Source organism: Pleurodeles waltl, chromosome 1_1 (assembly GCF_031143425.1).
Source record: "Pleurodeles waltl isolate 20211129_DDA chromosome 1_1, aPleWal1.hap1.20221129, whole genome shotgun sequence".
Taxonomy (NCBI): Eukaryota; Metazoa; Chordata; class Amphibia; order Caudata; family Salamandridae; genus Pleurodeles; species Pleurodeles waltl.
In genome coordinates this window covers 773,925,203-773,949,421 of record NC_090436.1, presented here as the reverse complement: position 1 = coordinate 773,949,421, position 24,219 = coordinate 773,925,203, and the positions used below count along the sequence as shown (strand labels likewise).

The 24,219-nt window shown below is 42.0% G+C and overlaps 1 protein-coding gene across 1 annotated transcript in view; it reads left to right on the top strand.

Moving 5' to 3' along the window:
• The window catches only part of LOC138287290 (spindle assembly abnormal protein 6 homolog), a 248,489-nt gene that overhangs the window by 190,530 nt on the left and 33,740 nt on the right, over positions 1–24,219 (top strand). Inside the window, exon 14 of the mRNA XM_069227650.1 lies at positions 14,940–15,043. Within this exon, the coding sequence (XP_069083751.1) occupies positions 14,940–15,043 (104 nt within the window). The remainder of the gene's footprint in view (positions 1–14,939; positions 15,044–24,219) is intronic.

The window sequence follows — 24,219 nt, the reverse complement described above, 5'->3', positions numbered from 1 at the left end:
GGTGGTATCGTCAGAGCAGGTCCTCCCTAACCACCAAGTCATAGTCACCAACAATTGTGAGAGTCGTCTACTGTGACTCTGGTTCTCTTTGAGTGGCGGAGGGGATCTTTGGTTCTCTAAAAGTAGTTGCAAGCCCTGCATTCCTGTAGATTTTCTGTTGGGAAAGACCTGGAACACACTATCGGGAGGGAGGTTGAGTTGCGGTGACACTTGGAGATTTTGGGATTGCCTGAAAGGGTCTGAGTAACCACATGGTCCATGGCTGCCTGGGATGGGAGTCAAGGGTGCCTGGAGCCTGGAACAATGGCCAAGGCAGCCGCCAAGAAGTGTGGGAACAAGGTGTGCAAGGAACCAGTCCCTTGGTTCTCCTTGTTCAGGTTGGCAGGGTATCTGAGGAGGATTCCCTTGAGCCAACCGGGGAGGACATTGCTGCCCTGGGTGACCTGCCTGAGTTTGCTGGTTGGCAAGCTGAGGGTGGACTCCCCAGGGCAGAATTGTGCAAGGTGCAGAAAGAATGCCCCCACTCTGGAGGGCTTGAGGTGGCAAGCTGAGCCCAGGCAGCAGGTGTCACTTCTGGACATCACCTGATCTATCATGAGAATTACCTTCTATATAGCGAGCCTAAGGTTTCTGGACCTGGAGCAGCCTGTGTGCTGGTGGTCCCTAAGTGCTATAAGGCCTTTCTAATGGGTTTGGCTCATGACATATCTCTGGCAGGGCATTTGGAGTAAGATAAGACCTTCACCAGGCCTGTTGCCCACTTGTATTGCCCCCTGATGAAGATGGCCTCCAGTGCATTCTGCAGGTCCTAACCCACCTGCCAGGTGGGGGAGTCAAGGAAAAAGCTCAAGGCTGCCTTGAGCCTGTTACCTGTCATTGACACTCCTTTGAGAGAGTAGGCATCAACATTATTTTACCATTGGACAGCTTTAGGCAACAGGTTCATCCTGGTCTTAATGGACCACACTGCTCGATACCCAGAGGTCATCCCACTGATGTCAGTGACTGCACCTGCAGTGGCCCACAGCTGTGATGGGATCTTTACCCTTGTGGGGTTCCTCAAAGATGTAGTGTCTGACAGAGGTACTATTTTCATGTCCGCATACATGAAATCCATGTGGGATGAGTGTGGAGTTACTTCTATGTTCTCCACACCGATCACTTCCAAACCAACAGTCTTGTAGAGAGATTCAACAAGACTATGAAGGTATGATAATGGGTCTACCTGAGCCCATGAGTCATATGTGGGACATCCTCATGCAATGCCTTCTCTTTGCCTACAGAGAGTGCCTTAGAATGGGGTTGGGTTTAGACCCTTTGAACTCGTCTCTGGCCACCCTGTTTTGGGATCTCTTAGACTTGTGAGAAAAGAGTTAGAGAAAACTCCCTAGAAGCCCCCTCATGATGTGGTCAGCTTCATGCTGGCCCTCTGTAACCAGATGCATTGCTTCTGGAAGAAGTTGAAAAGCAATCTTGGGGCCCGTCAAGAAGTTATAGAACTCTGGTATTACCAGAAGGCCGCTTTGGAAGAGTTTCAACCTGGTCAGATGAGTGGGTTATAGGGCCTGTGGAGCCAAGAGCTCTCCAGGGTGGCTGGACAAGCTCATATGAGGTGAAGGAGTAGAAGGAGGAGTCCACTTCCTTGGTGGATCACAAGACCCATATAAACCCTGTAAGGGTACTCCATGTGAAAAGCCTCAAACCAGACTTTGAGAGGTCTGAAGTGAGCATGCTCCTGGTGAAAGATGAAAGAGTGGAAAAGAAGGGTGAGCCTCTCCCTGACCTCCTGTTTGCCCAGGAGCATGATTGGTTAGTGAAGGGTGTCAACCTCTCCCCTACCCTGACCCCAGAGCAGCAGAGTGACTGTTGCCTGTTGCTGGGGCATTTTACCTCTGTTCTCCCTCACCCCTGGAATCACACACCTGTGTGTTCATGACATTGACACTGGAGACAGTTAACCTATTAAAAATATGATTTATAGGTTGTCAGACATGGTGAGGGCCACCATCAAAGAGGAGGTCTCAAAGATGCTGGTATTAAGGGTAACTGAGCCTTCCAACAGTACCTGGTCCAACCCTGTTGTGTTGTTACCCAAAGCTACTTCATTAGGCATCACTCCTGAACATTTGCCCTCTGTGGACTACTGTGGTCTCAATTCCATCACAAAGATTGATGCAAGCCCCATTCCATGAGCTGATGCACTCATTGACAGGCTGGGTGCTGCCAGGTTTTCAGTACCTCTGATCTCTCATCAGGGTATTGGCAGATTGCTCTTACTGGGGGGCAAAAGAGAGGTCTGAGTTCGCGCCCCATAGGGTTACTTCCCATTTACAGTAATTCCCTTTAGGATTAAAGTACACCTCTGCCACCCTTCAGAGGTTGGTCAACAGGGTCCATGCTGGGAAGGAGGTGTTCTGTGCTGCCTACCTGGACGACATAGCTGTCTACAGCTCCAGCTGAGTGGAACACTTGTACCACCTCCAGGAGCTCTGCAGCAGGCGGGAATGACTAGTAAGGCCAGTAACTTACAGATATGGCAGGGTTCTTTGGTATATCTGGGCCACGTGGGGTGGGTTGGGCTTGGAGTGGGGGCAAGGTGCAACCCCTCCAGGCCAAGAATGAAACTATCCAGGCCTGGCAACCCCCTAAAACACAGACTGAGGTGAGGACCATCCTGGGAGTCACAGGTTGGTTAAGGGATATGGGACCATTGTTACTCCCTTAACAGACCTGACTTCAAAGCAGTAGCCCAGACAGCTGACCTCGATGGAGACCTGTGAGAAAGCCTTTGATACCCTCTAGTAGGCCTTGTGTACCGCACCCATACTAAAGGCTCCTGACTTCTTTAAGGAGTTAATAGTTCAGACAGATGCTTCAAAGCATGGTATAAGTGCTGTCTTAACTCAGTTAGATTAGGAGAGCCTAGACCAACTGGCCGACTTCATTAGCAGGAGGTTACTTCTGCCGGGACAGAGGTGGAGTGTGATTTAAAGGGAGACTTTTACTGTGGTGTGGGCACTAAAGAAGCTGAAACCCTACCTGTTTGGGACTCGCTTCCAAGTTCAGACAGACCACAAAACCCTCAGATGGTTAATTCAAATGAGGGGTGAGAATCCCAAACTCTTGGGGTTGTCCATCTCCCTACAGGAAATGGACTTTATGGGGGAAATCCATCCTGGGTCGGACCATGCCAATGCTAATGGTCTGTCCAGGTTCTTCCGTCTTAGTGATGAGAACATCCAAGTGGTTAGGTTGTTCTTTCCACTTTCAGCGGGAGAGGACACATGCTAGACCTGTCAGCCTTAGACTGGACTTCTTCCCAACATTTTGTCTTCCGCCTTCATTTTTGTGATTATCTCAGTTTTGCTGGTCTTGGGACTCTGTACGGTAAAGAACTTATGCTCTCTCCTATAAAACATTGTAGCATTGGCTTATACCCAACTGGCATATTTATTTTTTATATACGTCTCTGGAAAAGTGGCACTACGTGTGCCCAGGGCCTTTAAATTTGAATACTACTATTGGGTCTGCAGCATTGATTGTGCCACCCACTTAAGTAGACCTTTAAAACTGCCATTGCATCCTATGTGTGCAGTTTTTAAACTGCCATTTCGACCTGGCAAAAGAAACATTTTGCTATGCCAGAACCTTCCTTTTTAATACATATGTCACCCCTAGAGTAGGTACTGGACAGCCCAGAGAGCAGGGTGCAATGTATTAAAAAAGTAGCACATGTACTTTTAAGTTTTACATGTCCTGGTAGTGAAGGACTCCTAAATTCATTTTCACTAATGCAAAGCCTAGCTCTCCCATCAGATAACATTGGAATTACCTTATTACATTTTATAAGTGTAATGTCGAAATGGGAAAAGCAAGCTTAAATCAAGCTTTTGGGCTCGTCGCAACCATGAACTGACCCGTTCCCACCAAAGACCACGCAGCTTGCACCAAAATCAGCACGACTCTCCAACAGCCTTTGCACTGGAGTATTAACCGCTCGCGGGGAACAGACAATGCGAAGCTCCAGCCTGCTGGTCCACAACGTATGGCCTGCTCTCCGTACCACACTGACACCCTCTCAAGACATTCTCCTTGCTCCTCACGTCCCTCTCTACCATGAACAGAACTTTTGCTTCAAAACTCCAAAAGGCAAAACCTTAGTAGGCCTAATCTGGGAATGTATCTGACCTGCGCTCCATCGCTGTTTTGCTTTCACTAATGACCCAGCTGACAAAAATCTCTGGAATGCACTTCTTAGTTTAAAGAAGACATTTATTATTACTTCACCACGAGGTTCCTGAAAAAGGAGATTAGTAGGTCGGAGGCACACGTTTAAAAATAGTCACAGCAGTGAAAGGAAAATATATCAAAGTGATTCTCAACTGCAACGTACATAGCAAATATATGTGACTATATTATAGCATAATTGCAAAGCAAAGAATAAAGTCAAAATTCATCACCAGAGGGCCTGCCAATGCTCTTCATCTTTCTCATGCCAGGAAGTTGATGACCCCTATTCAACTGCAAGAAAGAGATTTCCACCCTCACGGAAAAATGTCAGGCATTTGACGTCCAATCCTGACCGAGGTCTCGGAAATTCCCCCCACTACCTACCAGAGACACCTTTTATAGTTTAAATAATTATGGGGAAAAAAAGCATCCTGAAAGGCCATTCCCTCTCAGATGTAAATATTCAAAACATGCTGGCTACTGTAGGTCAGAGTTGGAAGAAACAACGTTGAAAACTGGCCAAGATTTCAAGGCTCCCTCTTCCAAGGCCAACTTCTTCCTTGCACTAAAGAAAAACACGAAATATGCTCTTCCTTATTATGCTTTCGTGTTCAGTAAGAGAAAATACGAAGAACACAAACTTAGTTTACCATGTGGAAAAACACAGCTCAACTGCAATGTCTAACATCACGATAAAGCAAATAGGCAGCTAAACGGAATACAAAATGTAATGTCTAATGCCACGATAAAGCCAATAGGCAGCTAAACTGAATACAAAATGTAATCTGCAACTGGTGAACATTGAACAACTAATATGCACAGTGGTGAAACACAAATTACGTGGTCAAACATACTTATTTTCACTACAGCTCTACCCTCTGACCAATGACGTTTGTTTACTTTTCTCTTATTTCAAAGAAAAAAAATAATACATAAGCAAATCAGGTTTGTATTGTATACAGCAACATAATGTAATGATAAAAGTAATCACTGTAAAGCAATTGAAGTGGATTAACGTATTGATCTTATAAACTTTTAAATCAGACACACCTACAATGACAAGACTGAAGCTTATATATTCTGAATGGGATAACTGATTGGATAGTGTCGGTAATATAACAAGTTGGTGTAGAATTAGATGAAAACATCATGAGTTCTAATCATCTAAAGGTACTCGGTCCACCTGAAAGGTTTGCTGGAATGTAAGTGAAAGTCAAGTTTCCACACGAAAAACAGACAGCTAACTGGCAATTTTGCTTATTGAGACTGGCAGCAGTCATCAGATAATAACAAACTATGGGTTAGTTTCAGTGGATCCCATGTAGAACTTGAACCGGAGACGCAATTTGCGCAAAGTGGATCCAAAGCATTTGTACTTTGAAAGCAGCGGGAGCGTTGCACAAAGGTTATCAATCAGGTTCAGGTTGGGGGTGCGGTCCCTCCCCCGACCCCACACGCAAACGCCCGAAGGGAGACAACACAGCACACTCATGGTCAGTGGCAAGTCGTAGTAGGATCTGCAAAAGAAACAAGTATGACTTTTCTTGCAAATAACATTTGTCATCTGAAATGTGCTCTCCTTTTTCCTTTCCTTGTTCTATAATCAGCAGGATGTTATTGGGGTAATTTTCTATAATTTCTGCAGGTTCTGGAGGGCCATTTGGGGATTCAACCCACACCTTAGCACTGAGGTTTTTATCTGCTGCACCATAGCTTCCCTTTCCCTGCACTGTCAGAAGGGCTGGGGCATACTCCTTCCTTACCAAACCTCCATTCACTGCACTTATGACAAGTTGGGCAATTCTGTCTCCAATCTGTATGAATAAATCAAATTCTCAACTATTTATCAGAATACCTTTGATTTCTCCTTGGTAATCTGCATCAATCACTCCACCTAAAACCTGAATATCTTTAAGGGCCAACATAGATCTGGAAGCAATCAATCCAAAATGCTCTGGGGGAATCTGTATTCCAACACCTGTTTCACACAACGCTGTGTCTAGGGGTTTTAGTCTGTAAGCTTGCGAAGCATGTAAGTCAAGACCTGCAGATTCGGGTGTGGCTCTGTAAGGAGCTAACGCTCCAGGTTTTATTTCCCAGTATGTGATGGTATTGGTGGCCACATGTGGTTGTATTTGCAAAGCTGGAGTTAACATTTGCATCAAAGGTATTTCAGCATTTGTTACTGGTCTATTGTTCAGAATCTGGAGGGCTTCATTTGAATGCTCTCTCCATTTTTTGAAAGTTTCATCAGATAATTTTTGCAATTGATCTTTCAGTAAACCATTCATCAGTCCTGAGGCCTGTGGATAATAAGGAATATGATATATCCACTCAATATTGTGCTGAGAACAGTAAACCTGTACCAAATTGCCTTTGAAGTGTGACCTATTGTCACTCTGGATCTGTAGTGGTACACCATAGAATAACATTAACAAGTCCAGAGTTCTGATAGTATTGTGCTGAGTAGCACGTTTGCAAGGGACAGCAATCAAGTATCCAGAATAAGTGTCCACTACGGTACAGGCGTATAAACACCCACTATTAATCGGTAGTAGTCCAATGTAATCAATTCGCCATATCTGTCCTAGTAACTTTCCTCTCCCCAACTGATCTTTAACTGTTTGTGGGACAGATCTCTGTTGTGTGTGCTGACAAATAGGACATTGCAAAATCACAGTTTTTATCAAATCTAGGGGAATGTACATCCCTCTAATCTCTGCCCACCTATAAGTGGCTTTCTCTCCCAGGTGTCCACATTTCTGGTGCACCTACTTAGCCATCCCCACCAAGTCAGAATTCTGGGTTGACATTTCTGCCTTTGAACTTTTGTCTTTAACATCTGCAAGGGAATTGAACCAGTGTTCTAATGAGTTAATGGGACAATGAGCATTTATGACTTTACTCTGCTTTAACATTTCCCAAATTTCCTGCCATAACTCTTTGCTCCTCACCTCCTTTGAATGAATGAACCAGTTATGTGCAAGCCACGTGGAAAGCCAGACGGCTAATTCATTGGCTGTGAACCAAGAATCTGTGTGAAAATTACACGTCTCAAGCAGCTCTTGCTTTAAAGTCTCACACACAGTGTACAACTCTACATATTGGCTACTTTTTCCTTCTCCTGTGGTAGACTACGACTATTCAGTAACTGGATTGTATGACCCAGCTTTCCATTGTCTTTTAGTACCCACCTATTTCAATGAATCATTAATAAACCAAACACGCTTTCTATCCTCAGGGGACAAGAATTCAAATGGTGCACTCAATTGCACTGGTGACTCTTTTACCTGTCATACGTCCTGCACCCTTTCCTCATCTTGCAAAGGTGCTTGTAACACCTGTTCATATAGGGCTGCAGTGCCTACCGGTCCTACTTGAGCCCTGTCTTGTACGTACCAGATCCAGTGTATGATACTAGCCTCTTGTCCTATACGGTGAGATTTAGGTCAACTCATCACCCACTGCATGATTTATATTTTAGGTTTCAGCATTACATTATAATTTAGTGTGATTTGCTCAGTATTCACTAGAGCCCAATAACAAGTCAAAAGCTGTTTTTCAAAAGGAGTATAGCGCTCCTCAAAGTCAGATAGTTTTCTAATCCAAAGCCCCAGGGGCACCCTTGTCCTCCCCTGTTTCTGCCACATACTCCAGTTTGCATATGGTCCTTGAACATTTACATGTAACTCAATGTTTCCCTCTTGCACTGCGCACAAATCTGAAGTCTGTTGAATTATTTCATTTGCCAAATCCAAAGCACACAGCTGCTCCTCACTCCGTTCAAACTCATGTTTTTTCCTAGTTACTTTGTACCAAAGCGTTAAGATTTTACTCAGATGAGGTCTATACTTTTTCCAAAAATCAAACAATTTTATGAAACTCCGTGTCTCTTGCTTAACGAATATAATAGCAAACTCCAAAATCTTTTATTTTACCTGTATCAACTTCTCTCTATGTTCTGGATTCCACTGAATTCCCAGAAATTGCACATTTTGCGACATTACCACTGTCTTATCTGAATTAATTATACACATCGTACTCTGCAAAAGTGGTCTGAATATGCCGGTAACATCGTCAACTTCTTGCTCAGTTTAATCTTTTAAAGAATGCATTTCAACTCCTGCCAAAATCTGTGGGCTGTTCTGCACATGGAGAACTACACTCTGCTCATGAGGCTCACACTGGCCCCCACCTTTTTTAACCTCCTCATTACTGGAATGTGAAAAGCCAGATTCTCCTGTAACAGCTTGGTAGATTTCATTTTTATCTTGCAATCATTTGTTCTGGCTAATTTTCTCACGTAAATTCTTATTTTCATGTTCTGTTTACATCTCTCATTTATTTTTCTGTAAGCAGACAAAAGTATCCAAACTCTCCTGTCAAGAACAAAAGGGACATCATTCCTTTCAAAAAGCACCTTTTCTAAATATGGAAACACTTTTGTTTTATCGAAGCACTCATCCCAAAACTTAGAAAGTCCTGATAAACAAGAAAACATGTTTGTCACAACACCATAAGGCATTTTAACTTCACATGCATTTTTAAACATGGTTTGTGGTGCTTCCTTTAATTCTCTAAACAAAAAAGAAATTACACTTTTAAATCATGCACTTCCAAATTCCAACTCCTCTCTCAGGCTGACGACTACGTCAAAAAATTTTCTTTCACTAATGACAGAGCTGACAAAAATCTCTGGAATGCACTTCTTAGTTTAAAGAAGACATTTATTATTACTTCACCACGAGGTTCCTGAAAAAGGAGATTAGTAAGTCGGAGGCATACGTTTAAAAGTAGTCACAGCAATGAAAGGAAAATATATCAAAGTGATTCTCAACTGCAATGTACACAGCAAATATATGTGATTATATTATAGCATAATTGCAAAGCAGAGAATAAACTCAAAATTCATCACCGTAGGGTCTGCCAAGGCTCTTCATCTTTCTCATGCCAGCAAGCTGATGACCCCTGTTCAACTGTTAGAAAGAGATTTCCATCCTCTCGGGAAAATGTCAGGAATTTGACGTCCAATCCTGACCGAGATCTCGGAAATTCCCCTTGCTACCGACCAGAGACACCTTTTATTGCTTAAATAATCTTGGAAAAAAAAGCCTTCTGAAAGGCCCTTCCCTCTCAGATGTAAATATTCAAAACATGCTGGCTACTGTAGGTCAGAGTTGGAAGAAACAACGTTGAAAATTGGCCAAGATATCAAGACTCCCTCTTCCAAGGCCAAATTCTTCCCTGCACTAAAGAAAAACACAAAATGTGCGCTTCCTTATCATGCTATTGTGTTCGGTAAGAGAAAATACAAAGAACACAAGCTTCGTTTACCATGTGGTAAACACAGCTCATCTGCAATGTATCAACTGCAATGTCTAATGCCACTGTAAAGCCAGTAGGCAGCTAAACTGAATACAAAATGTAATCTGCAACTGGTGAACATTGAACAACTAATATGCACAGTGGTGAAACACAAAGTCAGTGGTCAAACATACTTATTTTCACTACAATCGCAGTCAGTTTGAACTTTTGAATTTGACCCAGTCCAGTGCAAACAAATAGCCGTAGTTTGCGCTTTCTGCATTTAGGTGGTATTTTTTCACTTTATTCTTATAAAAATTGTAACTCTGGTCCTCCTGATTGGATTTTTGTCGTTTTTGACTTGTTTTATTTATTAAAGATTGCACTAGTTTTCTAACCTGGTGTGGGATATTTTTGTGTGGTTTTTTTGCTGCTTTACTGTTTGAAGTGTTGTACAAATACTGTACACACTGCCTCTAAACTAAGCCTGTCTGGTCTATGCCAAGCTACCAGGGCATGTATCATAGGTTAATTTGGGGTTTGATTGAGCCTTACCTTGACAAGGATTGTGGTTGCTACTTGACCAAGCCTCACACCAGTCAACCAGCAATCCAATTTTCTTGCACTCAATTCCTACCTTAGTATTTGGGCAGCAGTGGTTAGCCCACTTCTGAAGTTGTTTCACTGCTCATAGATCAGTGAGATATTGTTAATGCAGATCCCATGTCAGGGTAGCAATTGACTTTCCAACGTGAAAATTCCACAGGAAGGAGTTTGATATTGTGAACTATCAGATGAATGCAGCTGGAAGGGGATTAACTCTGACAAATAGAGTAGGAAAGGGCTTTCCATTCAGATGGAGCTTCCTTCTTACAGCAATCACTAGTTTAAGGGGGGCTACAGAGATCTGGTTTTCACAGTGTACCTTTATAATGTAATGTTTAGTGAAGAGGTGTTTGTGAATTAAAATACCTTTTCTTTATCAAAGTAAACGTATAGACTAAACATGAATGTATTTCTTTTCATCCTGTTCTTTAACAGCAGAGTTTCTAACCCATGCCACTGCGTTCAGAAACAGTTTGACTGATTTTTGTTGCGCCCCTGAGGGTCACGTGCTACAGGGGTGTAGTCGGTGCTGATTTTGGGTAGACTATTGAGGTGACCCCAGGACACCAGAAGTTAAAGCCTCTAGTTATCATAATTAGAGGCCAGTAACTAGTGCCCCACCCCGACCCATGAAACCAGATCCCACATGCACTGCAAAGGAATTGTTATCCCCAGCCCCAGAGGAAACCTGTTCAGATCTCCAAGCTCCAACAGTTATAAGGCTGTTCACTACTGAACAAACAGCACTAGCATATCATGCCACATTTGTCAGCAGCAGTAGAGCCGGTGCAACACAGCATGATGTGCTGTAGTGTCACTACTACTAAGATGACTGTCACGTTCAAACATGACACTGCAACAACTGGAGAAGGTCATAGGTGGTGCATGTTGCAGTGTGTCCCTGTCTCTCACTCAGCTGTTATCATGCTATGTAATAGTTTAAACTCTGCCCTTTACTCCCAGTAGGTGAATAGAGTGGTAGATGGCATCTATGCTGTGCTGTGATGCATCGATGCAGTACTCTTTGATGCATGTGGGAGTCGGTTATCTGCGAAGGAGGTGAAAGTAGTGGGTTAGTGAGCGTAGCCTGCCAGCTGTCTATGGGCAGTGGTTCTTGAAAGTAAACAAATGGACTGTCTGTGTCCTCCTCCTGCAAAAATCTTTGGCAGCCTTTAGAGAGGCAGAGTATCACTAGAAAGAGTACATAGCATGTCTTCACTCAACCTCAATGAAAACACAAAGGGGAACTTCTAAAGTCCTTATTGTAGAAAAGTGAAGCATCCGAAATGCTGAAGACGCCTCACGTGCCTGACAGAGTACCAGTCATACACTACCTGTAACATACCAGCAGTCTTCATCCACCAACAGACCTACCATATCAATCAAAGTAGCAATCACACTCTAGTAGACGCACTCTCACACTCCTGTCAATAGAAGTATGACACTACTGACAGCTCTCTCACTTCCCTCCCAAAGTTGCAGTTTCACACCACCAATGGGACTCACCTCCCACAGACTAGCTAGTGCCAGACAGACCTTTATTCAACCAGGCATTTCCTCGGCGGGCTAAAGATCTTGGTCCCGGATTTCAAAGCCCTGGAACATCTAAGTCTATTGACGTCATAGAAATGTTTCACTGTTCGTTTGGTTCCTCTTGGGCTCGATGTATCGTTCATGTTTTTTCTAATTACTTAACAATCTTTAAAAAAAAAAGCTGCGGGCGCTCCTCTGATGAGGATCTTTTCAAAATCTCCTAGTTTGATGTATGCTCTACGTGTTAAATGTCAATCAGGAAATGCAACTTAAGGAAAAAACAGCTCTTTGAAATGTGGATGTGCTTCATATACCTCAAGATGTAGTGAATAAAGTGTCAATCCAGCTTTAAGAGGGAAGGGAAGGTCATCCACATGCAGTGCTACTTCAGTGCCATTTACGCGTGTGAACCAATTTTATACCACAGTCTTTTCCTCTGCTAGGCATACATGCACCCATTATTTCCTTAGCTTAGCAACAATAATGCATATGTACAAATCGAATCCAAATCTGGCAGCACCTGATAGTCAATAGATCAGCGTCTGCCCGCGTGAAATGACATTTATTTGAAGCATAATTGTAATTATGGAGTGTCTTCGATGTCCCAAGGGGTGCAAAGCGGAAACCCCAGAAAATTCCAAACCCAGCAAGGAAATCCGGGTAATGGTAGGGATGATTGGCACCTTTGACCTAGATGGCACTAAATCCATCCTTGTCAGTTTCAACCCAGATGCTGATCAAGTGCAGGAGTTCACCCTGCACGTGTAGTGGTACTTAAGAATGAGAGTTTTAAGCTGTATTCTGTCTACTCTTTTTCGCTGTATAAACGGATGCTATCCTTGTTTTTCAGCCTTCTTTTCTGCCCTGTCCTGAAGCTTGCTTTACCCCTGCAAGCTCCCAGCCTGCTGGCTCTGCTCTTGCATCAGATTACTCAAAGCACTTTGCTCCTTCACTCAGAATGAATGGGCCATCGCTGGGCACCAGGTCTGCCAGATTCCGCCAACAGGCATGATCATTTTGTTTCATATTTTCTCACACTGTCATGTTTTGTTTTGGTGAATCAAAATATTTGCAAAATGCTAAAGATGTACCATTGTGCTTTTAACATTTGTATTTTACTACCAATGATCCAGTACAAGCCCCCATCACCCTCAAATTTGAACGTGAGGGTAGTTACTTCTCTGTAAGGGGCAGCCGGTGTTGACTCGCACAGCAGAACTTTGTTGACCAGTTGATAATGGTTGTATTCATGTCTGAAATATTTCATATTACATGGGTCTAATATTTTGATTGGGGGCATTTCTACAACATGACACCAAATGACGAGTTAAGTCCACAGTTGCACATTCTTGCTTTTTGTAGTCCGAGTGCTATGTGTTCTGTTCTCAGACGCTCATGTACTGTACACCTGTCCTGTCCAATAATCGCGGACTAAGAATATCGCGCATCTCTGGAGAAGATGTCGTGGGCACCAGAGTACTGGAAAAGAGAATGATTCTGCTTAATTGTAGTTTAGTCTTGACCTCATTCCTGGCGTGAAGAGACATTTGTAGGCCGAACTGCCCAATTCGAAGTCATTAAAACGGAAAGCATTACTCGTTATTATTGGCAGAGCTGGATGAGAAATAACTGGTCCTTGAAATGTTTGGTTTCCCTGCATGTTTTTTAAGATACCTTGTTTTAAGGTTACAACCTATTTTATCTGATTTTCAGTGTGTTATCAGATTGCCAACTCATTTAATATCTGGGTTTGGACTAAAATACTATTATGTAACCACCACAGTCAATCACTGAGTGATGTATCTGAATAATCGGGTGTGGCATTTCATACCTGGAAAACGCTATTAGCTCCCGACATGCGGTGCACAATAGCATGCTGTCCTACATTGATAAAGTAAACTCTCACTTAACAGATTAAAATCTGTTTTTACACAGTGACACACACCTTGCATTTTGGTCGGGCAAAAGCTTTTTGGGTTTTTTTCTTGAGCCACGATAAAGCACCTGGGCAGCATAGTTGTTTTCAGTAGCTAAACTGTAGTGTGTGCATTATCTGCAAAACGGTAGTGGTGAGTCCATGCTGACAGTAACCTAGCACACCACCTGGCCAGTGCATTGATATCTGATATGTGTTTCTTGGCGCTAGAGGAGAAGATGGCTGAAGGGGCCATTTGTGTACCACACATATTGTGACACACTAGCTCACTAGTGCACCAGCATTTTCAATCCGCATTAAAAGTAGTGGACAGTAATTCATTGTAATACCGTTATCCTCAGACTGTCATATGATGTTACAGTGTGTGGTCGGTTCTCAAACGTAGAAACGGCCTCCTTACATGTGACATTAATTACAAAACTAACAAGGGGTGCTAAGATGGAACAAGACCATCAGCATTGCAATAAAAGGGATTGCAAATAAAATAGACAGTTTTAAAACTGCAGAAATGGAAAGCAGGAGAATAAAGAACACAGGCCCCAGGCAAGGAAAGTGAAACAGATGGTATTAGTGAGTACAAAAGGCGTTCTTTTTAGAGAGGAGGAGCTACTAAGTACAAATACGTGCTATAGAAACATGAAGGGCAAGATTCCCCACAATCCAGTATAACTACTCTAGAATTCATAGCCCAGTGAATTTCAGTGCGGGAGGTATAATCCTGTATCCCTTGTTGCTCCAAGTAGTTATTGTGATCGTTCGATTAGTCACGTTTCCTTCATGAACTGTTCCCCAAGACAGGTTGACTAACGAACCGGGATACAACTAAGTACAGTCTGCAAAGGAACAACGCAACTGGTGGAACTTCAGTGACTAACCTGGCAATATGAAGGACAGCAAGTCTGATATTCACTTTACAAAACCATGGCAGTATATTTGTTTGTGTTGAAGGTCTGTTTGTATTGCATTGTTGGTGTATGTGAGCTCGTTTGCAAGCAGAAGTCTAGATGGCCGTCCTTGGAACAGTGTTTCCCAAACTGTGGGACCATGGGACCCCCTGGGGGACCGCGTAGCCTCCTCAAGTGGTCAGCGACTGCTTAGAAAAATCAATAATATTAACAAATTAGGTCCACAGCTTTCAGTAATGACTCAGTGAGGGGTCCCTGGATTCCAACAAAGATTTAGTGGGAGTCCCATGGCTACAGTAATGAAAAAGTGGGGGTCCACAGAAGTCAAAATGTTGGGAACCCCAGACATAGAACATTGTTCAAGTGGTTTTATTCTTCTAACTGTGTAATTTGTTTCATTGTATTTTTACTCTTTTTTTTTATAGGTCCGGTTCAATTTGTCGCCGAATACCACCAGCAGCCCATCCCTTGAAGCTCGGTTTATTCCAACGACATCTACGCCTGTAGTCCCATCTACCTCAGATCACGTGTATGTTTTATTTTCGTGCTTACTTGTGTACTTAAACAGGAAAATTCACCAGTACATCACAGGACTCTCATGTCCAAACAGTTTTTTGCTCCCACGAAGCATCTTCTGTTTAAAAAGACCCGGGTTTAATAATACAAAATGATATTAGCAATACACAGAAAGGAAATTGCAATAAGATTTGCGACTCCTAATTTCTACATTGCAGCTCATTCCGAATCGAATAGGAATAAGTGTTCATGAATGGACGTCTGCCTTCCTGGCGATTCAGAGTGACGTGTGCAAGTGGTTTGCGATCGCTGTTATGCATATATTGCCATTGTTTAAAATGACAAATCCCGTTCTTTCTAGAGACAAGGGCTGTCATTTCGGAATTAATGGGTCTGGGATTCTGTAAATCATCCCGAATTTCATGCTTGCATCGAAATGGATTAGTCCACATGCTGCACAAAAATAGTATCTGCAATACAAATTGGGAACGGGACATTAAGTCCTTAGGTTGTTTTGGTGCTGTTCATATGGTGCAGTTCAAATTGGATTATCCACAGCAGCATTGCATTTTATTGCTGCTTCTGTCTTTTCGTTGGTTTAAGCACCACTCAGGCTTCAAGAAAAATTATATTTTAAAATGAGATAATACTCACTTGAACAAAATGTTTAAACAGCAGAAAACCCTGAGGTTGAGTCAGTGATGGTCGATAATTTGAGTAGGAAGGCTACAATGCACACACCCATTTAGATGCACACTCACTCACACCTGTGCATTCACATGCGTGCACGTGTACACCCACCATTTACAAGAACACACATACCCATTCCCAGCACACACTCACAGACACATACATTCATACACACACACATTAAAAAATAAAAACAATTTACCAGCTGCAACAGTAATCTCACCCTCCAAGGTTCCTGCAGTATTGGGACTGCCACATCATCTCATTGGCTTACCTTAGGTTAGCTGGTAAGAGGAGGAGGCAGTCCCTTACTCGTTATAGAGTGGGATGGGGTGCATAAGAATTGCTGACCCTGCCCCGCTCTGTGACGAGTTGCCCTTGATACCCACCCTGGGCACTTCAGTGATTAAAACGGAAGCATCTAGGTCCGAGACTATCACTGATACTCCCCCTCGTCATGAAGGAGAGGTACTCCAAGGAGGTCACGCCTACAGTGGAGGTCACACCTACAGCCAGGTGCCTGAAACTTCAGGGTATGCATGGTGCCTGGCTCCCTGATCGGGTCAGCCTGACAGACACTCTTCATGTCTGCCAGAAAGGGTGGGAGGGAGATACCCTCTACCCTAAAGGACGAGCCACTGCTAGGTTGTGAGCACGTTTCAAATGTATGATTCTGAGAAACATATGACTTGATTCATGTCTTGACCCTCAAACTCACATCAACATACTACTGTCTTCTGAATCTTTTATTGATTGTATTTGTCCCTATAACTGGCCCGTGCTTCTTGAACTTAATCAGAACAGCGTCTCTTAGGGCCTCATTCATTGAAGTGTTTGCAGTCATAAGTTGCTTGCATACCTACACATTTTGTATTTAGAATAATAAATCAGTCAGAGGATCAGGATTTGCTATTTTTTCTGTTAGTCAGACTCACTTATGCTATGCAATTGTAGACAGTTTAGGATTGCGAGACAAGAAGAAGTGGCTATTAAAAACCGACAAACACTTTCAAACTTATAATGTATTCTTGACTTGACAAATTTTATTAGCGCAAAATGTGCTTTTTGCCTTCCCAATCGCCTGATTGTAGATGCACATTTGTCTCATTTTGTCTAGATGGTCAATTGGGTTATTTTCTTAAAAGGACAAGCTTTATAATGCAAATCAGATGTGAGCTAGCGTCACAGGATGTAAGCAAACACAATTCTCACCTAAGATCTATCCCTACTGTAAGGGCAGAAACATTTAAGATGTTACAGTTGTTTGCCCTTCTTACTTTCTTGCTTTCTTTCTCTTCTCTCAAATCTCTGGGTTAAGTCTTTCTTTGCAATAAGGTTGCTAAAAGTTGTTCATTTGATTAGAAATACATTTATTTGTAAGTTCTATGTAAATGCTTCTTAGTGTAGCTCAATCATATGAAGCATAGAAAACTAAAACACCTGGCTTCAATTCAGCAAAAAAAGTGCACTTACTTTTTGTTATCAAACAACCATTCCAGAATGGTTTTTGCCTACCTATTGTGAGTTGCCACAGGCTGAAAGTGAAGGAGTGGGTCTGTTGTACTGTGTGAAGGAAGGAGAGGGACAGTAAGCTAAACAAGAAAAAATCTTCTCCCCCAAGGTGCCTGCTATCTGAAAAAAATGAGTGTTCAAATGGAAAGGCTGTTCAAGGGCCAGTATAAGTGCTGGGTGAAAGTAGCTTGAAGCTTCATGGTGTTGAAGAATACTTCTTTTTGAGAAGTACTATTAAGCTCTGGAATTTATCAATATATACGGGTCATACCAATAAGGTTAAACACATAGGAAACAAGTAATTAAGCAGATATGGTGGGACTTGCCATGAACAGTAATATTCATCTCCTCATTGACAAGTTAAGAAAGGAAATGGGCTTCTTCAGGCAACTGTTAGCTAAATCAATCCTTAATATAGACCCTAACCATCAAAAAGTAGAAAGGACAGCAATTGCAAGTGGCTGTAACTCAAGGAGCACATAAAAGAGACATGTTAGAAACAAGAGTGGATGAACTGCAATAAAGATGTTAGTCTTTAGCTGACAAGATGGATGATAGCGAAAACAGGTCATGATGAAATAATACGAGAATCGGGGGCATTCCTGAATCAGTCACAGATCAGACGTTAAAGCACTTTGTGCAAGACCTGTTTCAATCATTCCTTAAGAGCCCGGAAGGTTCCTTGATGAACTTGATAGAACTCATAGAGTTTGTAGTACCTACCAGCTTAAGAATAAACTGATTCCTGATTTGCTGACCCATCTTCATTATTTTAAGAAAAGGAAAAAGTCATGAAAGTGACCAGACAAGCTGATCCAATATTGTTCTGAGGACCCATTAGTTTCCCTCATTCAAGATGTCGCCACTATAAAAGCTAGCAAAGAGGAAATCTCTGAAAATGGTGACAGGTCACTTGCGAGCCCAGCTGAACCCTTACAGATGGGAATATCTGTTTAAGCTACACTTCAGGATCAATGACAAACCAGTCTCAATTTCCTCTAGTCAGTAAGCAGTAGAGCTTTCTAAACATAAAAGGAGAGCAAGAAAATGGCAATTACAATGCCGACGACAGAGGACCAGCTTGGAGACAGCAACACCATGGAAGAGCAGGACTGCTTGAAGTGAATAACAGACAACATGACCCCCAAATGAAACTGACATTGATGCTCCCTAATCATATAGTTTTGAACTAAATACATCACACCTCTCTGTGGGTTTTCATATACAGTCTTGCAGGTTTGTTTGAACTTTGGTGAGATACACCCAGAGAGTATGTGGCATCAAATGGAGTTGGAGCCACAGTTATAATAAACATATTTGGTGAGAGGAGGTGACTGAGTTGGAATCTGAGGGTATAGTTTTCCTTCTCAATACTCTCTTTGTATCTTTTTTTGTTTTGATTAATCATATGATAATTGGATACTCCGGAAGAGCCATATCTAAAGTACCTGGCTGCGAAGGGGCTTGCCTTACTCAGAGGAAAGGGATAGTCCTCAAACAATGAATGTTTGAAAATCCTATCCTGATATTGTGTTTTTATGTGGTACACTTATTTGTTTACAGTTCATAGGAGGGGTTGATTTATGTTTTTCTTCTTATTGATGTTGACAGAAGTTTGTTTCCATTGAACTGTGAAGTTGGCCAGGGAAAAGGTGAGATCAGTCCATGATATGAGACTGTTGCTCACTTTCCATAATCAGGGAAGTAGAATGTCCTATAACCCAAATGGGAAAAGAAAACTCTTTGTCAGCAGGTACAGGCATGGAAGGATGGAGGAAAATGAGACACTTCTAATTAAAGGTACAAAGTGAATAAAAATATCAATACCAAATGGGTCAAAACGGCAATTCTGGACTATGGTGACTCTCAGTGTTCAAGGTTTAAGCTACTTAATAAAACGCAAGCCACTCATCAATTGGCTGCAAAGAGGGCTGATGTAATATTCTTACAGGAAGCTTGCCTTCTAGCAGGTGATATCAGAAGCCTTAGATCTCCTTATTTCCAATACTATTTCACTTAAACACATCAACCAAGACTAAATGGCTTGCAGTACTACTGAAGACATATACTCCCTTTCTGATGGAAACCGCTTACAAGGATAAGGAGGGGTGAATGACTGGAATACAAGGAGGTGTCTTTGGCAGGATCTACTCACTAATTTCGGTCTGTGGGCCTAACAATAACAGGGAAATCTTTTTCTCCTGTGATATGTCCCAATTTCTGACAGATGTGTTAATAAGCAGGAGTGGATCTTAATGTAGACCTATACCCCGACTAGGATCGATTGGGCCCTGCCATCAGGCAGATATCACCCCATTGTTGGCTAATGGCATCAAAGATTTTACTCTTCCAGATATTTGGCTTTTGCACCACCTGGGAGAAAGGGACTATACTTGTTATTCCAATGTCAATAGACCCTACTGTATAATAGTCTACTTACTGGTTTCAACAGCACTGTCTCCCTCAGGGAGGGCCACAGCAATAGGTGCTCAAGTGGCATATGACAATGCCCTGGTGTCTATAGTACTTGAAGTTCTTCCTTTTGCGGCATACAACCTCTAGATGTGGAGGATGAATGAGTTGGCACTCTACAACCCTGTCCTTAGGGCATGCATCAGAAAGACAGTAGAAAACTATTTCTAAGAAAATGAAACTGAGGGTTTGTCTTTGTCAATTTCATGTGATGCAACTAATGTAGTATAAAAGGAAAATAGTATACAACACATGACAGATGGCCTTTAAATGGCTGACCAGTTGAAAAAGATGGATTTAGAGATTGAAATATCTCAATTGGACCTAGAACATAATACAAAATGTACAAGAAGGAATTGTAGGGTGTTGTGCAGAGCAAGAGAGGAACTAGAGGCTTTGCTGACTTAAGAGACGGCCACATAGTATTAAATACTAAACCTATCATGAGAAGTGCGACAAGCCAGATAGATTGCTAGCTTATAATGTACATCAATATGAGTCCAGACACTTCATTCATGGGGGAAAGATGGCTATGGATAAAGACATTAAAGATATTTTTATACCATTTTACAACATTATATGGGGACGGGCTAAGTCATCCCTCATTGCAAGAGGATTATTTAGAGGGAATATGGTTTCCTAACATCATTCTTGAATTGAGGGAGGAAATGGAACAGCCAATATTGCAGGAGGATGTCAGATGGACCATTAAGTCTTGTGTCTCTTATAAACCAATTTCTCTTTTAAACAGTGACACCGAGATCATAACTAAGATCCTGGTTTCACGGTTTAGATATTTATTGCCCGCACTCATTTCACCATAGCAAAAAGGTTTATTTTAGATAGGCAGAAAAGAGATAATAATATATTGGTTTTTAATGTTATTGATAAAACAACTGAAGGAGGTCCATATCCCGATGTCATAAATTCTTCAATGGCCACTGCATTATGAGAACAAGAAGGCAAATTATTTCCCTTCTAGCTTTACATTGGTTTTATCTCTTAACAAGGACCACTACTATAATACACCAGTGAATTGAGGCCCTTACCTAATTTTAGTATTTCACTCCCTTTTTCTCCAGTCCATACCACTCTAGCACCCTCACTATGGGGTTGCTATAGTGACCCAGTCAAAATAACTCCATCAAAGAGCCTTGTGAGGGGCCTGTTGGGCATTGCAACACTGGCCTAACAGGGAGCTGCCCAATAATTAATCATGCCACCAAGTTTGCTGGGTGAGGGCGGCCTTGCATCTGAAAGTAAATAGTTCACTGACTGCATCTCCCTGAGGATACACTAATGATGTTTTAACCAGAGGTAATATTAGGAACTGCATACTCTTTGTTTATTAGCTATATACAGGGGCACAGTACGTGGACCTTCAACTGATCCCTGTCCCTCTCTGATTGGTGGGTGTTTATGTGTGCCAGATATTGAGAAATACACCCTAGCAACAAAAGTGGATGCAGCATTAAGAAAAAGGAAAACCTTGGGGCAAGTTAGAAAAGGATATATGTAGAGACCCTTACAACATTTGTTATTGAGGCGCCTAAGAATTCTCAGATTCTGGGTTCTCTTGTAGATTTCATCTAAAATATAGCACTAAGTTATTGGAAAAGGACAGTTCAAACTAGAAACATCTCATTTCCCTCCACTATGACTCTAGTGGGAGCAAATGTAGATTTTGATCCAGGTATGTCAGAAAGAATAGTTGTTTGAGGGAGGCAATCTCAAAAGTAAATGGGGATCTGTGCAGGAGTTTCAATTTCCACAGAGCCATATCTGCCACCGGACACAAATTTTACATTGGACAAGACAACTGTTAATGAGGGAAAGAAGGAGGAGGGAGATTACAGTGAGATAAACTATATCTAGACAGGGATATGGCATGGCCAGATTCCAGTTATATAGGACATTTCATAAAAACATCCTATTACAAAAATGTAACATATACAAAAAGTGGTCAGAGGACAGCGAATATGATAGTGGTGAAGTCTTCCATTTGTATCCAATATGCATATAAGGTCATGCAAAGGTAGTACTTGACACCTGTAAGCTAAGAGTGATACAATGGGGAACAAATATATGTTGCAGAGGTTGTAGATTTAGGAGCTCTTACATATATAGGTGGTCTGAATGCAAATAAATTTAGACTTTTTGGAGAGAAGTTCTCTTATTCATTAAGGACTCATCAACATTAGGTTAACTACAAACCCTCTTACCTCATTACTGAGACTTGTTGACAATGAGGGCCTGTACCGTTAGCCAGCACTCGATAGGAAACTGATAACAGAACTGCCAGTAGCTCGACTCACTGTAGTGCATGGAATCTTCTACAATGGCATTATAGTAGGGCAAGATATGGAAATTATATGTTATGGAGAGACTACCAGCGATCCTTGGAGATTGAATGGCCACATTGGAAAAGAAAATGACACCCTTCTTGACATGTTAGAAAAAATGGCTTGGTAAGGAGGCTAATCTAATCCCTCCACTCCACCAAACCCCATAGGTGGCCTGGGTCTACCCATCCTTATCAGGATTGTCAGATTGTAGTTCTCTCATTATGAGTCTACTGGGGCGTGAACAGTGATTGCAGGAACTCATAGGTTTTCCAAAATCTATCTGAATTTAACAGTTGTGAAATACTATGCTGGTTGAATGATACTGTGTACAATGCAGCCTTGCTTATTCACATAAAAATAATTTGTCATGAACGTGTGAGAGACTGTCAGAAACTGGATACCTTTACCTAAAGTTGTTTAAAAAAAAAAAAATGTCTGCACCAAATGAGTACAGAATGCTTTGTTCCTTTTAGACAATTCATTGAGCCCACCTCCATGGTACTCAGGATCACAGTTGTTATACTTTTCATTTGTCACTTTGATCACTGCTAGCATATTCTTACAAATAAAAATAAATAAATAAAATAAATAGCCCCAAGAATGCCTCCAGTTGTTGCAATGGCTTAACTTTCCTCATGATCACAAAGAATACTCTAATCAACAGATTGTCACTCTTCAGTGATCCAAAAGAAAGGTGACCAACATGTTACACATTTCTTTTGGTGGAGGCTAAGGTGTCCTCCCGGACCACGTAACCATTATGTTCCCTAGTGTTCAGTGCAAGTTCCAGGCAATTGTGAGTTTCTCTAATCACATCATGCTGTCTGCGAGGGGAGGGGGATGCAGAAAAGGTGAGATTCACAGCTTTCTAATGACACCTTTCCTGAGGAACCATCTGTGAACGTAGAAAATAGGGTTCTTTTATTTCCCCCTCCGATCCTGTAAGCAAACAATCAAGTGTTTTCTTGGCAATAGTTCCTGCAACTGATGTCACCATTGCTGAGACTTGATCTCCCAGTTCAAAGCCCCCAGTGGGTTGATTTTTAGTCATGGAGATTACCTCTGTGAGAAACGGGTTGTTGGTTGAAGGGGTGACCCTTGTTCAAGCAATAGGCTCAATCCCTGTCAAGGAGAATCAAACAATTCACTAAATTAATCTGTGCTTAAATATCTTGTATCTTGGCACAAAAAGAGTCAGGCTTCTCTTAGGGGCAATGTGTAACTTACTAATGTGGAACACAAACAGTAATATGGTAAAAGCACAACACAAGAGAAATCGCACACCAATTTAGAAAAATAGAGTAAAATGTAATAAATTATTTGACACAAAAATTACAAAAATTCCATAAGTAGAACCAGAAATATGCAATGTCAAACATTTCAGTTAAGTAAAGTCCATACAAGCACAAATCGCTGCTTGCGGTTATCTAGTCATGTGAAAGTCACAAGTTTGAGCCAGCCACCATTGAGTGCAGGTTGTATACAGGCACCAGGTTAATTGAGCTGAAAGAGTTATCTAGAGAGTTTAGCGCAACAGATCTCTTTGTGGTGGAAGGGGCCGTGAGAAGCAAGGAGGGCATTGTGGATGGCCTTTGATGCAGTGCAAAGAGCAGGCTGGGTATCGTGGATTGTCACCACTGTAGTGCAAAGATTATATCTTGCGTCGCAGGCAGTCATTGGAGCTACACGTTGGTGGTCACTGGGAGCTGTGGATGCTGTAGTGTGAAGTGCAGCTCTCATGAACAATGCAGGGGTGACAAGTCCTTTGTGTGAAGGCAGAGCACAGCCTATTCAGTTGCAAGTGGGGCTGTGCCCAGCTCCACACCCTGCCTGCCAGTTGATGGCCAATCCAGTCATACCTACTCCCTCTATTGTGTGGCTGTCTGGGAGGAATAAACAAAGTCCAGCTGCCAACTACACCCAATCATGTGACCCAGAAGAGGCTGCAGGCACCAAATAGTTTAGGGCAGGAAAATGACAACATTCTATAAGTGGCATTTTCAAAATTGTAACTTAAAATCTAACTTTACCATTAAAGAGTATTTTTATTTACAATTTTTCAGACACCACACATGAAATGATCACCTGCTCCAATCAAACATTAGCACTTATTAAATGTAGTAATGCAAAACAATTTCATCCTACAAAAGAGGTAGGTCTCAAAATGGTA